The sequence below is a fragment of the Cydia amplana genome, chromosome 4 (assembly GCF_948474715.1).
Source record: "Cydia amplana chromosome 4, ilCydAmpl1.1, whole genome shotgun sequence".
NCBI classification, from domain to species: Eukaryota; Metazoa; Arthropoda; class Insecta; order Lepidoptera; family Tortricidae; genus Cydia; species Cydia amplana.
In genome coordinates this window covers 20,743,703-20,757,809 of record NC_086072.1, presented here as the reverse complement: position 1 = coordinate 20,757,809, position 14,107 = coordinate 20,743,703, and the positions used below count along the sequence as shown (strand labels likewise).

The window sequence follows — 14,107 nt, the reverse complement described above, 5'->3', positions numbered from 1 at the left end:
TAGGAAGTCGAAGGAAGGCATGGTTTAAACCAGGATTCCGATATAAGAAGAGCATGGATTTCGGATAAATCAAATGAAGTTAAAAGGTCGGTGTAATGGGCTGGAACGCTCTGTGCATTTATATGTATAATATTAAAATTTTTAGGGACATCTTTTAGTTGACTGATGAGAACATCACGAAGAGGAGGAGGGAGACTATAAAAGCTGTCAGTGTCGTTATCCGATGTACAAGAAGAAAAATTATCAGAAGATACATTACTATTAATACTGCTATCCAATGTCATAAATAAATAAAATAAAATATAAATATATTTGTATATAAATAAAACCGATATTAGGTACCTAGTTGGTAATACCAACTATACTACGCCAAGTCTAACTATCCACCAGCAGTTAATATAATAATACTCAACTATTTCAAGAAGTTAAAATTACATTGCTTACACAACCATCAAAGAAAAGGAAATGAAAATAATAAAACTTAATACATGAACATGACTTAAGTAACAGTAAAATGGAGCGTGAAACGAAACGTGGAAACAAAATTAAAAAGTTTTGACAGCTGTCGTGTCACATGTCACAGATATGAAAATGGAACGCAAATTTAATAGAATATAACACGAAATCAACCCACGATTGTTTAAGAAAAAAAAAAAAAAGTGATAAATTGTACAGGTAACCAAGTGGGTAGCGAGTTATCAAAGAGCGCAATGGTTATAACACTGCTAAATTGAGAAGGCAAACTAACAAATAACACCACTACTATAAAAACTATTACAATATTTGCAAGAGAAGAAAGATCAAATTAAAACTTCTTAGGCGGCTTCCTGGGCCTTTTGGACTGGTCCTGGAATTCTACCACTTTGGAATATTACCACTTTGGAAGTGTCTCTCGCGCAAACTATTCAGTTTAGAAAAAAATGATATTAGAAACCTCAATATCATTTTTGAAGACCTATCCATAGATACCCCACACGTATGGGTATGATGAAAAAAAATTTTTTTTGAGTTTCAGTTCTAAGTATGGGGAACCCCAAAAAAAATTTTTGTGTGAAAATCTTAATGCGGTTCACAGTATACATCTACTTACCAAGTTTCAACAGTATAGGTCTTATAGTTTCGGAAAAAAGTGGCTGTGACATACGGACGGACAGCCAGACAGACAGACAGACAGACAGACAGACGGACGGACGGACGGACGGACGGACGGACATGACGAATCTATAAGGGTTCCGTTTTTTGCCATTTGGCTACGGAACCCTAAAAAACTAAAGTAAAAGTGTATTATCCCGCCTGTTCGTATCTATCGCACGCGCATAATTAAATTATTGCTGTTCGGCTAGCATAGTGGCAATATGGGGCATTATCCATGAAAAGGGACCTTATTGTCGATGGCGCTTACGCCGCACAGCGTCGCGCGGCATTGTATTCATATCGGAGCATCGTTAATAATGGCGTAAGCGCCATCGGCAATAAGGTCCCTTTTCATAGATAACGTCACATATAATTAGGTATGCGCGTGCGATTGGCGGATCAATTTACGAAACTTTTCATGCTTTGCGTCCTTATCACTCTGTCTGTCTGTTCCTATGTATGCTTAGATCTTCAAAACTGCGCAACGGATTTTGATGCGGTTTTTTTAATAGAGTGATTCAAGAGGAAGGTTTATGTATAATTTGTTAACCCGTGTGAAGCCGGGGCGGGTCGCTCGTACATTAAACTCTGAAACTTGAGGTTGGCGGTCGAAGTATTTTATAGATGGCGACAGCATAGGTTTACCTGTCAATCCCTAGAATTGTGACAAATTCATGGGATTCATTTGAAAACGCTAGGTTGAAGAAGAAGAAGGATAAAATGAAACAAAGGTGAATGAATCCAAAGCAAAAATACTTCTAAGAATATAACATTTTATTGCCACAAAAAATCAAAACAATTCTTATATAAACAAAGTGTAGGTAAGCTGCCTTATGCTTGTAAACATAGTAAACTCAGGGAATGAAATATGTACAGTATATTACATTTATTTTACTCGAATTTGAATTTGGACCATAGTTGTACGTTATAAAATAACGTTATTTGAGTTTAAGGTAGCCATTTCCTGTAGGCAGAATTCTAATGTACTTACTAATAGCTTTATCAAAACCACCATCACATCTTTAAATATCTGTGTTGTTAAGCCTTCAAAGTGCTAGTTTTAAAGAACCAATCGGCCTTATAGTCGTACCAATCTAACACCTTTCTGTCGTACCACACGTATGCCCCTTTCAGGGTTTGGGGGGCATCTAGAGCCAAATACACAGGAGTCTCTGCCGCCTCATCGGTATTGTAGAACCCAGCGCCAACCGTCATGTCAGTTCTAACCAACCCAGGATGCATAGAATTGACCGAAATATTACGTTGTTCCAATTCCTTCTGCTGCAACATAGTTAATGCACTAACACCAACTTTAGCAACTCTGTACGCAGCTACAGTCCCATTATCAGCAATGTCATCGTAGTTGAATTTATCATTCTTCACAGATTCTAAGAACCAATCGACGAATTCGTTGATATCCGCAACTGTCAGATCTTTCTTCGATAGTCTGTCGATCCAGTATTTATTTCTAATGTTAGACAAATGTCCGCAATCGCTGGAGATGTTTACAATTCTTCCATTATTCCTTACAAGCGGGAACAGTAATTCTTGAATGGTCAGCAAGCTCTTATAATTGATGTCTACAATATATTTGCATTCCTCGTAGTTATTATACAGTGCGACACTGTTAGCGACGGCTGCGTTGTTGACTAAAACATCAATACCTCCATGATTCTTCTTAATGTGATCTCTGAATCGTTCTATGCTTTTTCTATCGATGACATCGAGTTGGTGATAGGCTGGTTTGAGTGCGAGTTTGTTGAGTTCTGCTACCGCTGCCTTGCCTCTGCCTTCGTCCCTGGATGTCAGGTAGACTGTTCCATCGAAACGCTTGCAGAGGGCCTTGACGACGGCTAGTCCTATGCCCTTGTTGGAACCGGTAACGACGGCTACCTTTTGCGACATGACTGCTAGTTGTTGTAGTCGGAAATACACTGGACGTCGGGGCAAAGTCTCATGTTATTTAACGGGGCGTTATCTGAACGATTACATAATTGTATGTTTCCAATGGAGATGCTACCGTTATGTAACATAACAAGATAACGTTGTTTGTGTTATCATTACATAAAGTTATTAAAGTTAGCATGATTGCACAATAATTTGAAACATATATTTAGGTATCTATACGGAAGAAAACAAATTAAATAAATATACAATTTCAATCTCAGAAAAACTATTTTTTACGTTTCTTTTGAGTGCACGTAATTGGAACGTTTTATATTAGGTAGGTACCATCCCACACACTGTTAACTGTACATTAGTGGACCTTATGCTTTTGTAATAAGGTCCACCTATGTACAGTTAGGAGTATTGCTGTTTGTACAGTCACCCCACGGGATTGTTATGCCATTTAGGGTCCTAGCCAAATTGGTTGTTCCATACTTACGCTATGGAATGTCCAATTTAGCTAGAACTCTAAATGGCGTAACAATCACGGAGCGTGACTGTACGTATATGATATGTGTAGGGCACACCCAAGGGCACACCCACATTACACACATTACATTACATTTTTTTTTATTGAAGTATAAAAACCCAATTATGAGAATGAATACTTTTGTGCTGAAAGGATAACCCGAAGGAAATAGTCAGTCAGTCAGGACATATGCAATTATTGACCGAGCGTTAGCAAAGGTCTCCGTTTCAGATTTTTTAAGTTTATGGCGAGTACAGTTCACAGAGTATATAAATAGATTAGGTTATCATGCCTTCCTTATAAGTCTCACTCAGTGCACGCTCAATTTACATTCTGATTACGTCTAAGGCCTTGATCTCTACGTACGTAGGTACAGTCGGTCCCCTAACATAAGTGTCCACTTTTCTATACAATTAGTATGTCAACTTGGGTACTTAAGTTGGGTTGTATGCAATACCGATCGTACAAAACTCGGTTTTGCCAGTCACGTTCGAGCCCATGCACATCAGAATTTACAGAATACCTACCTGATTTGTTCGGGTGTCGCCGTCGATGGATACGTCTGGGAGGACATCATCATCATAATACCGACCGTACACACTTACAATACAATACTCTTTATTGCACACCTCACCAAACTCGTAACCTTACGTACCTTTTACGTACTGTGTCGTGTTATATTTGCTGTCTACCCATACATCGTGATATTGTTCAGTCGCCATCACATATATCGGAGCGGTCAAGGCGCTCACAAATATCTGAACACGCCTCTATTGCCACGGCGTTAGAGAGCGTGTTCAGATATTCTGAACACCTTGGCCGCTCCGATATATCTGATGGCGACTGTACGCGGAGTATGTACAACGTCAACCTTTGACTGAGGCTGATAATATCACCATAAAAGATACCACCATCGCACTCTGTGCGGTTTACGAGAAATTTCCTCCCGCGGACGCTCCGGCTGTGGAATGAGCTCCCTGTCGAGGTTTTCCCGAGGGGGTTCATCAAATAAAGAGTGTACCTACAGGTTTTTAAAAGTTCAGCAATGTAATACTAGTTGCAGGCATCCATAGGCTACGGTTACTGCTTACCAATAGGCGGGCCGTATGCTTGTTTCCACCGGCGTAGTATAAAAAGTAGTTGAGTAGTTGATCTTAAAAAAACCTCTGATCTTGGAATTAGGTAAGCATTTGACCACAATCTCACCTGATGGTAAGTGCCGATGCAATCTAGGATGGAACATGCTTGCTTACCAAACATATGTCTATTCACTCTCGATTGAGAAAGATCCAAGTTATATCTTACATGTCTCGAAGGCGACTCGATCCGCTGATCGCTGTGCGCGTGGTCTCCTGATATACCGGAGTCGCCCGACTTGTCGGCCGACTGGTCTGACCGCGGTGAGGACTCGGCTGTTATGTCGGCTGACACTTTGGTCTCCACGGCTAGTGGTTGGGTTTCTGTTGAATTGAAAAATCGGTTATTTGCTTTTTTATTTAAACTGAATTTGAATTAAAAATTAACAATCTAATATTTGGGAGAGAAGAATACCTAAGTGGTTAAATAAAACTCAGTTATACAAGTTGCTGAATATAATAGAACAATTTAGAAGGGAATTTTACATAATTTTAACAGTAACGATAAGCTTATAAGTGTAAACAATTACACAGCATTTCCTTATCTTTTATACAATATCTCTGTATGCTTTACTGATGAATATGCAATACGTTTATATCTTAACTCTGGGTTTTTGAATGAAATATTGAATGAAATCTTTATCTCGGTCGATATACGCAATATTTAGCATCAACCTTAACTATCGGTGTCTGTGCCGACAGATACTCCTAAGAGGATATCATCCGATTTACCTGAAGCAAGATGTGCGTCAAGCGTGGCTAGTTGCCTCCAAGCTGCCGCTGGTGAAAATCGAGGCACGGCACGCTGTTTCTTCGGTAACGTTGGTCGCAGGCGCAGCGCTATGCCTAATGAACCATCCGAGTCTGAAGCGTCTGAGGATAGCGCCGATTCGGAGGATACTGGAACAGGGTAAAATAAATAAAATAAATCAATCTTTATTTACTTGAAACCTAATACAGTAATTATTACAGCCTTATACAAAATTACAAAAAAAAAAGAAACAAAAAACTTATATTAGGTTTGTATCAATTTCATCTTGGATTGAGCCTCTGTTTCCTGAACTAGGACAAAGCCTGTTGTGAGTCCTGCGACTCAGGATTTAGCGATTCCACGGGAATAAGTGTCAATAACTTTTTTCAGAGGACTTAAGCACTTATTATTTATCATGAAAGTCCATGTCCTGTTTTACTGCAATAAAAGCAGGAGTCCTAAAAGTAAGAAAATGTATGCAGACGAGAGATAGACGTCTACGTAAATAAAAAAAAGTTTTTTTTTATCACACTAAATATGTCTAAAGAATGTCCTTTCATATGTTGGTTCAAAATAACTATGTAAGTTGAACTTGAATCGAAACCTAGCAAATGAGAGATAAAATTATATTCGCATCCTTTTGTGACAATATAAATTTGATTACCTACCGATTGTATCTTGCTTTTTCAGCAAAGTGTTCAAATTATTGATAACAGTTGAATATAAAGGAGTAAATGAAGCTGTAATCATCCACCACCAAAATATATTCAGGATCCTTTGTCCATCAGAAGACTTACAGTTCTTAACCTTACAGTCCTCCTTCAGCTTGGCATTGAACTCCTCAAACTCCGCATCCTCGGCGTGGTAGCCCAGCAGCTTCTGCTCGATGGCGTGGAAGTTGCTGATCTCCTCGATGATGGGGCTGCCGAGGCCGGGGAAGTCCTTCAGGTGGTCTTGGACCTCGAACTGTTTGCTCTCGATCATGCCGAAGTAGAATTGTTTTGAGGGAGCTGGTGTGTGCCTGGAAGGTCATGTTATTATGAGATAAACTAGAAATTTATATGTTAAGACTCGCTGGTAAGTCTGCATTCGTAACAGTAAATTTATTGGAACAATCTTACACAAATCGATCTTGTGTAGTAAACTCATTAAGTCCGCCTTTTGTACTCATGTTTTGTGCAAAAGTTAATAAATAAGGCGTTTATTCCAAATAACTTTCTTGGTTATATTTTTGTAGAAAAGACTGCAGATTTTGATTGTGTTTCCGATTGTCTAGTATAAGTTGCAAAAAATCTTTATTACCAAATGACCGTACATTGACCACGACCGTATACGGATCTAATACTTTAAATTTAGAAAAGAGGTCTGGTGTCAAATGCTTAATGAATTGTGATAGGTATTTGGTACTTACTCCTTGGAAATAACATTATTCGACGTCTTATTTCTCGCGGGCGAAATCTTTCTTATCGGAGAGATCTTTCTCGTAGGTGAGTGTTCGGGAGTTGACTCTTTCCCTGACGCCTGCCCTCTGTCAGGTATCGCTCTACCTTTATCTTTACTCATTTTATCTCCATTTGTTATTACATTTGTTTTACCATTAACTTTACTCTGAGTTACAGTTGGCTTGATTTTACTTTCAGTAACTCTAGTTAGCGGTCTTCTACTAACAACTGCTTTAGTTTCCGGCTTGCTAATATTCGTTTTAAGACTAGACTCTTTGACTTTGCTCGGTGTTTTCGTTGGGTTTGGTTTCTGCGTCGTTTTGTTCTGACTAGTTTTATTTTCACTTACATTAATTTTAGCCCCTAATTCGTTTCTTATTCTACTTGTCGCCTTCTTCAGTTCCGCTTGAAATTCATCTTTTTCTTCACTATTTTTAGGTAATAGTGAAGGAAGAGATTTTCTCAAAGGCTCACTCGGTTGGAGTCTGGATCCCTTCAGCTGTTCGCCTATAGCTTTCATCCTGCTCTCGTGCGTTGTTCTTGGAGATTCGCTGTCTCGTTCACTCAAAATCAGCGTGTCAAAAGTCTTTTCTCTCCTTAATACGGGTTGTTCTGTGTCAACCTTTTTAAATCGTTCTGAATGTCTAAAGTTTCTGTTTAGCAATGGTGTTTTCCATGCTTCGCTGTCGTTTGTCTTGGATGTTTTCGCTCTACATCCGCTGACTCTGTCTGTCCTCTTTCTGTAATCTTGCTTTTGCAGTAAATGCTCTTCTCTCTTCAAGGACGCTGTACTCTGAATCATGTCTTGAGTATCAGGATATTTGAAGTGTTGTTCTTTGTCCTTGTAGGGTGACCTGTACCGTCGTTCGAAGGACTGGTCGTCCAAGGACTTGTAAGCCGTGTAGGAGTTCCTGGCGACTTCAGGCTCATTGCTGAGCTTCTTGGTCTCATGCCTGGTCCTGAAGAGCCGGAGCTTCCTTTGGGGTTCCGGTCTCGCATTCCCTTCGCTGGAATCTGGCGATGAACCTTCACGCTGCTGCTGGAAAGTGATAAGAGTACACCGTTTTTAGAACTTGTAAGTAACTATCATTTAAGTATCATGCACATTTGTGTCTATGCTTTTATAAGCACCGCGATGGCTTTATTTACTCCTGTTACTATTTTACTTCGATTTATCTCATCAATTCCCAGAACCCATGACTTTTATGTCCCGTTACGTACTTACAAATTTAGTCTGAATTTGTCAGCTATTTAGATATAAGTGATCAAATTTATTATATACCGACACTACTACAATTGACATTTCGGTAGATATTATTTTGAGCTCCTTCTTAGCTTAGAACCTTAGTAAATATACCCATACTATGTGAGTATGTGACCCAATTTTCACAATATTTTACCCCCCTCTCACCCTCGGTTTCCGCCCGTAGTAAATGCGAAAAAGAGCGAGATTTCCTTAGAGGATATTGACGTGATGAAAACTTAAGCCCCCCGTTTGTCACCAAGCGTGGTATTCTGAAAACCGCCCTCCACCTACGGGTCTCGTAGTATGGGTACGTTCCCTTAAGGATGACTCACGTTACAACGAGCCGTGTCCGGGCCGGAGGTTCCGGCGCTTACTTTTCTATGATAGATGACCGATGTGAGCGGTGGTGGTCGAGTGGATATGACGTCCGACTTTCAATCCGGAGGTCGCGGGTTCAAATCCTGGCTCGTACCAATGAGTTTTCGGAACTTATGTACGAAATATCATTTGATATTTACCACTAGCTTTTCGGTGAAGGAAAACATCGTGAGGAAACCTGCATACATCTGCGAAGAAATTCAAAGGTGTATGTGAAGTCCCCAATCCGCATTGGGCTAGCGTGGGGACTATAGCCCAAGCCCTCTCGCACATGAGAGGAGGCCTGTGCCCAGCAGTGGGACGTATATAGGCTCAAATTATTATTTAAATTATAGATGACCGATGATCACGTGATGCTTTCCATAGAAAACCGACACGGCCCGGTCTAACGTGAGTCATCCTTTAATCTTTCTATAAATTAAAGCAGTGTTATGTCAAGTGCTACTTCTCTTACATCATTGGTAGGTGGTGGCGGTGCTCTGTACTTCTTCCTGAAATGCCTCTTGCATTTCTGCTTCGGTTCCTCCTCTCGTAGATCAGGCTCGGAACCGAATCTCTTATTCAAACCGCCATCTGAAAATGCAGATATTACTGATTATAGTTGCGTCAACCACTCGCTGCACATTCATATGTAGTGTGCTCTCTAAAGGTACCATGAAAACAGATCCCGTCTTTTTCTTAAAGGAATCTTTAAAGCAGTCAATCGAAAAGATTGATAAAGTCAGTGGACACATTATCTTACTTCAATGCCTACTCGTAAGGTCGAGAGTACTGTGTTAATCGATAATGTACTTACTCTCGTTATGCCTAAGGTCGAGATTTGTGTACGAGCGGTGCAGCGGGTCCCTCTCACGAGCCCGCAGTTCGCTGTCGCTCGTGGCCCCTGCCGACCGGGACCGGTATGCGTTGGAGTGCTGAAACATTAAACGTTGATTGATTGATTTATTTATTGGTCAAATTTGTTGTTTTACAAGTCAAGATTTTTACATATCTTATACCTAAACGAGCAATTCTTGTTTGTTTATTTATTTATTTATATTATATATATATTTCGGCGATCTCGGAAACGGCTCTAACGATTTCGATGAAATTAGGTATATGGGGGTTTTCGGGGGCAAAAAATCGATCTAGCTAGGTCTTATCTCTGGGAAAACGCTCATTTTTGAGTTTTTATATGTTTACCGAGCCAAGCTCGTTCGCCCAGATATTTTACATAATGAGATTAAAATACTAATATGTACAAGTTATAACATTTACAACCCAATCTTAAATTACATTCATGATTACATTTATTTCTATGGTAAGGTCTCACTTGGTGATATGAAATGGGTTCAGTAGGTCATATTGATAGGTATGTTTGTTACAAATGATATTCGTAAGCGCGCTCTAACAAATACCCGATAAACCATAATCAGAGATACAACCAATTTGTATAATAAATACATCACTTTATAGTAATTAGCTGTAATTACGCACTAAATTAAACAACTGACCTGAAACTTTCTTAAATACATTTTATTGCATCCGACTCATATCTATCATATCAATGCTTTATTGTAGTTATTGAGCCTCTTTAAGTAGGGTAAAGGCACCAGTAGTCAGCCTTATAACGACTTTTTTAAGTTTTAACGTTCGGCATTTCTACAGGATTAGTCGGATAATTAAACAAATGACATGGTTATATCAATTGTTTATCATAGTTTTAAAACAAAATATTTAAAAAAATAACAATCCTCTTTATAGTATCTCTAATTAAGTTTAAACAAAAAGTGGCACTTTTCTCCAGTAGTCAGCCTCCAAAATCCAGTGAGCAGCCTCTGTGTACCCAGTACTCAGCCTATATAAACTATTCATAATAATTATATCAAAATCACTAATATTTATATCAAAATCAACGATATTATAATATTTATTTTTTCTTTATAATTTTTGTTATCGTTATTATAGTTAGTTGTAGTTTTTAATTTTAGTTTATAATTTTTTGCATATATCAAAATCAACGATTTTATAAAATCTATTTTTTATTTATAATTTTAGTTATTGTTATTGTAGTTAGTTGTAGTTATTAATTTTAGTTTATATTTTTTTTGCATATATGTATTACTTACCTACTTGTTTACTTATTTAATAATAAAAAATCTTGTATATATATATATATACAATTCTTATGACACGAAATTTGTTGACCATAGGTACTTAATTAACTAACACTATTCTTGCAAATTAAAAATCGCAATATTTATTTTCTAATAATTAATCCGTCAAAAATTAACGAGGTAAATCAGGTAATATATAATTATGTTCCTAGTAGGTATTCGGTAAAAAATAATTAATCGAGTCTATGCAGATCTAATTATCATTATTAAACAAAGTCATATACCGACCAGGAAAAAGCAAAATGATAGTTATGTATAGTTAACGTCAAAAATATGTATACACTTTTGAACCTTATTTCAATGAGATAGGGTTTAAAAATGGGGACATATTTTTGGCGGCGACGTACCAAGCAAGGTCAATGGCTGAGTACTGGATCCGCGAAACCCAGTGCTCGGCCGCATTAAAACGTTATTTCAAATGCGGCTGACTACTGGGTTTTACTTTAAATTGGCTAGGGCATGTCTAACTAAATTTGAAAATGTAAATTTAACGGTCCTAACGGTCACATTGGCTCGAAAATAATAAAATAAACGAATAACCCAAATATCAGCCGTGGGGGGCTGGGCACTGGATTCTTTGAAAAAAAGTGTTATCCAGTGGCCAGCCCCCTCAATTTATAAGTGAAATATTGATATTTTCATTCAAATATAATGCAATTTAATAGATAAACTAATAAATAAACCAATAATTAACAAAAACAGTAACTTTTAACATTAAAACATAGTTTTTCTTGCCTGTTAAGAGAACACCACGTGCAGTAAAAAATATGGCGGACATGATACTATTGCACTCTTCGACAGACAGCACCTGTATGAACGAGTATATTTCTTCCGCCCGTTCCCTCACCGCACTTGTCGTGTGACGTATTAACCAATAAGGAATCAAAGCTCCTATTTGAGTACTCGCGATTTGTTTAAACGAATATACCAGATATTTATGACCAATAAACGACTCAAAAGGCTGACCACTGGTCCCTGGCTGGCCACTGGTGCCGTTACCCTATATAATTTACCAGTATTTTGAGGTACGCTTTCCGCAAATTGTATTAACACCTTTAATAACCGTCTTCCTTGCGACTGAAGGAAGCGGCGATTTTTTGCAAAATCTAAATTCATGTTGCGTGTTAGCGCCTTATTTGGGATTGGTTTCAGCGATTGTTTTTCATGAGCTGTTTCTATTATTTAACAATGTTCTTTTGAGTCTATTATAAATACATTCATTGAGCCTTTTGGTTACCTATATGTAGATTAGGATGTAGGTAAAGCTTTATGATTGGTTGAAAAACATTACGTACCACATGCCCATGTGAGGTCCTAGTGGTCTCGGGAACTAGAGAATTTCGTCTTCGTCCGCTGATAGTGACCTCGGAGTGCAAAATGGCGTCATTTTCTTCTGCATCGTGCCATCTCTCTCTACCTTATGATGTATGATGAGATAAATAAACCGTACCACATGAACGTGTGAAGTCCTGTGGTCTCAGGAACTACAGAGGTTGGTCTTCGTCCGCTCATAGTGCCCTCGGAGTGCAAAATGGCGCCATTTTCTTCTGCATCGTGCCATCTCGCTCTACCTTATGATGTATGATGAGATAAATAAACCGTACCACATGTCCGTGTGAAGTCCTAGTGGACTCAGGAACTACAGAGGTTGGTCTCCGTCCGCTCATAGTGCCCTCGGAGTGCAAAATGGCGCCATTTTCTTATGCATCGTGCCATCTCTCTCTACCTTATGATGTATGATGAGATAAATAAACCGTACAACAGTCCTAGTGGTTTCAGGAACTACAGAGGTTGGTCTCCGTCCGCTCATAGTGCCCTCGGAGTGCAAAATGGCGCCGTTTTCTTCTGCATCGTGCCATCTCTCTCTACCTTATGATGTATGATGAGATAAATAAATGTCGTACCACATGCCCGTGTGAAGTCCTAGTGGTCTCAGGAACTACAGAGGTTGGTCTCCGTCCGCTGATGGTGCCCCCGGAGTGCAAGATGGCGCCGTTGTCCGTACTGCGCAGCCGCGGCGACTCTGTCAAGGACGGGAGCACCTGGAAGTGAGAAAATGATTGGTTAATAAGCTTTTGGGAAAAAAATTATTTTTGGTATACAAGTTTTTATCGCTGACTGTTCTTTTCTTTCCACAGGCAACTAAGACTCGTCGAGACAATTCTAAGAATCCCGAAACACTATTAGGTTGCGATGTTTTGTACCATATAGTTCCCATGGCCACCTCCTGTCTCCATCATCAAATTGGCTCCATGTCATCATAATATTGCATTGTTATCCGATTTACGCATGTATGCAAAATATCGCTCGGAAGCATTTCGGATATCAATTGGAAATCGGGAGCGTCAAGATTTGACCCCCCACACTAACTTACATGCCTCTTGCACCATTCACTAACTCGGGGTTAGGTAACCGGTTACCATGGTTACATATGGTACAAATGTTACAGAGATCATAATAGTAGGTTAAGTGCATCTTGGGATGTGAATTTCTAAAACTTCTCATTTTCTACACACACTCGTTGAGAGGCCCTGAGATGAGACAGCTAGGCTAAGAACGAGTGTGTACATGCTGCTCCCTTCTCTTCCTTGTCTCGTCTCACGCTTTTCCGATTGGATCGGAGCGGCGCCGAAACTCTCGGCGAGATGCCCTCGACGAGGTACAGCCGACATTAAATATCTAAAAATGTTCAGCTAAGCTACCGATCGCCTTCACCGCGGCCCCGAAACCTGGCCCCGCTCAAACGGTATCACCAGGCTAGGGGTCGTGGGGTAGGGTAACGATGGGTAGCGAAGAGCTGGCCCACACCAGCAACCAGATCGTCCACAAAATGACGAAGAATGACCTCCCCCCCTCGGTGGGGAGCGACCCGCTACAGCCGTCGCAGCCGAAAGGCGGTCACTGCCTCTCATACCTCCCTTCAGGGAGGTATCGAAAGATATTCGATCGATCGATTACCTTCGGCGCGTGTCGGAGCGGTTCATGGGGCAGCGTGTGCGCACGGTGCGCGCGCAGCGGCGCGTGCTGCTGGCTGCCCGCTTGCCCCATCGCGCTATTTTATCAGCATCTGAAAAGAGGAGATAATGTTCAGTAAACAACTGTTGATAGAACTTGTAAATCTACCGTGGAACCGTTTTGTTTACATTTCATCGTAAAATATCGTAAGATATAAATGACACGTGATTTTCGAACAATTCAAACGTAGTGTTACTAACTCGTACTGACAAGATTTGCTTGACCAACTATACAAGCGACGCCAAAGCACGACGTGGTGAAAATATGAACTTTCGTGGGACGATAATTATTCGTCATACTATATGGCATCTGCCAACTCTGATACCTAAACAATATTATGTCCCACACGACCACCACAGTTATGCAAGGATATTGATACAGTTTTGTCAGATGACCATTCTCTAGAAGAAATGCATTGCAAAGAATTTAACAT

General features: G+C 39.6%; 2 protein-coding genes across 2 annotated transcripts in view; both read right to left on the bottom strand.

The window, feature by feature from the left end:
* Positions 1-14,107, bottom strand: part of LOC134647415 (uncharacterized) — a 120,153-nt gene that overhangs the window by 46,979 nt on the left and 59,067 nt on the right. Inside the window, exons 2-9 of the mRNA XM_063501769.1 lie at positions 13,618-13,726; positions 12,564-12,701; positions 9,300-9,417; positions 8,958-9,076; positions 6,873-7,915; positions 6,235-6,458; positions 5,419-5,586; positions 4,856-5,010 (exon numbers count right to left, since the gene is read on the bottom strand). Coding sequence (XP_063357839.1) covers positions 4,856-5,010; positions 5,419-5,586; positions 6,235-6,458; positions 6,873-7,915; positions 8,958-9,076; positions 9,300-9,417; positions 12,564-12,701; positions 13,618-13,707 — 2,055 coding nt within the window. The 5' untranslated portion in view covers positions 13,708-13,726. The remainder of the gene's footprint in view (positions 1-4,855; positions 5,011-5,418; positions 5,587-6,234; positions 6,459-6,872; positions 7,916-8,957; positions 9,077-9,299; positions 9,418-12,563; positions 12,702-13,617; positions 13,727-14,107) is intronic.
* LOC134647401 (carbonyl reductase [NADPH] 3-like) lies at positions 2,156-3,064 on the bottom strand. The gene has a single exon (XM_063501752.1). It carries the CDS (start codon positions 3,037-3,039, stop codon positions 2,173-2,175), a length of 867 nt encoding a protein of 288 aa, XP_063357822.1. The 5' UTR covers positions 3,040-3,064; the 3' UTR covers positions 2,156-2,172.

Excerpts from the sequence above, each read along its gene's own strand:
- LOC134647401 (XM_063501752.1), bottom strand. The coding sequence starts at position 3,039 with ATGTCGCAAAAGGTAGCCGTCGTTACCGGTTCCAACAAGGGCATAGGA.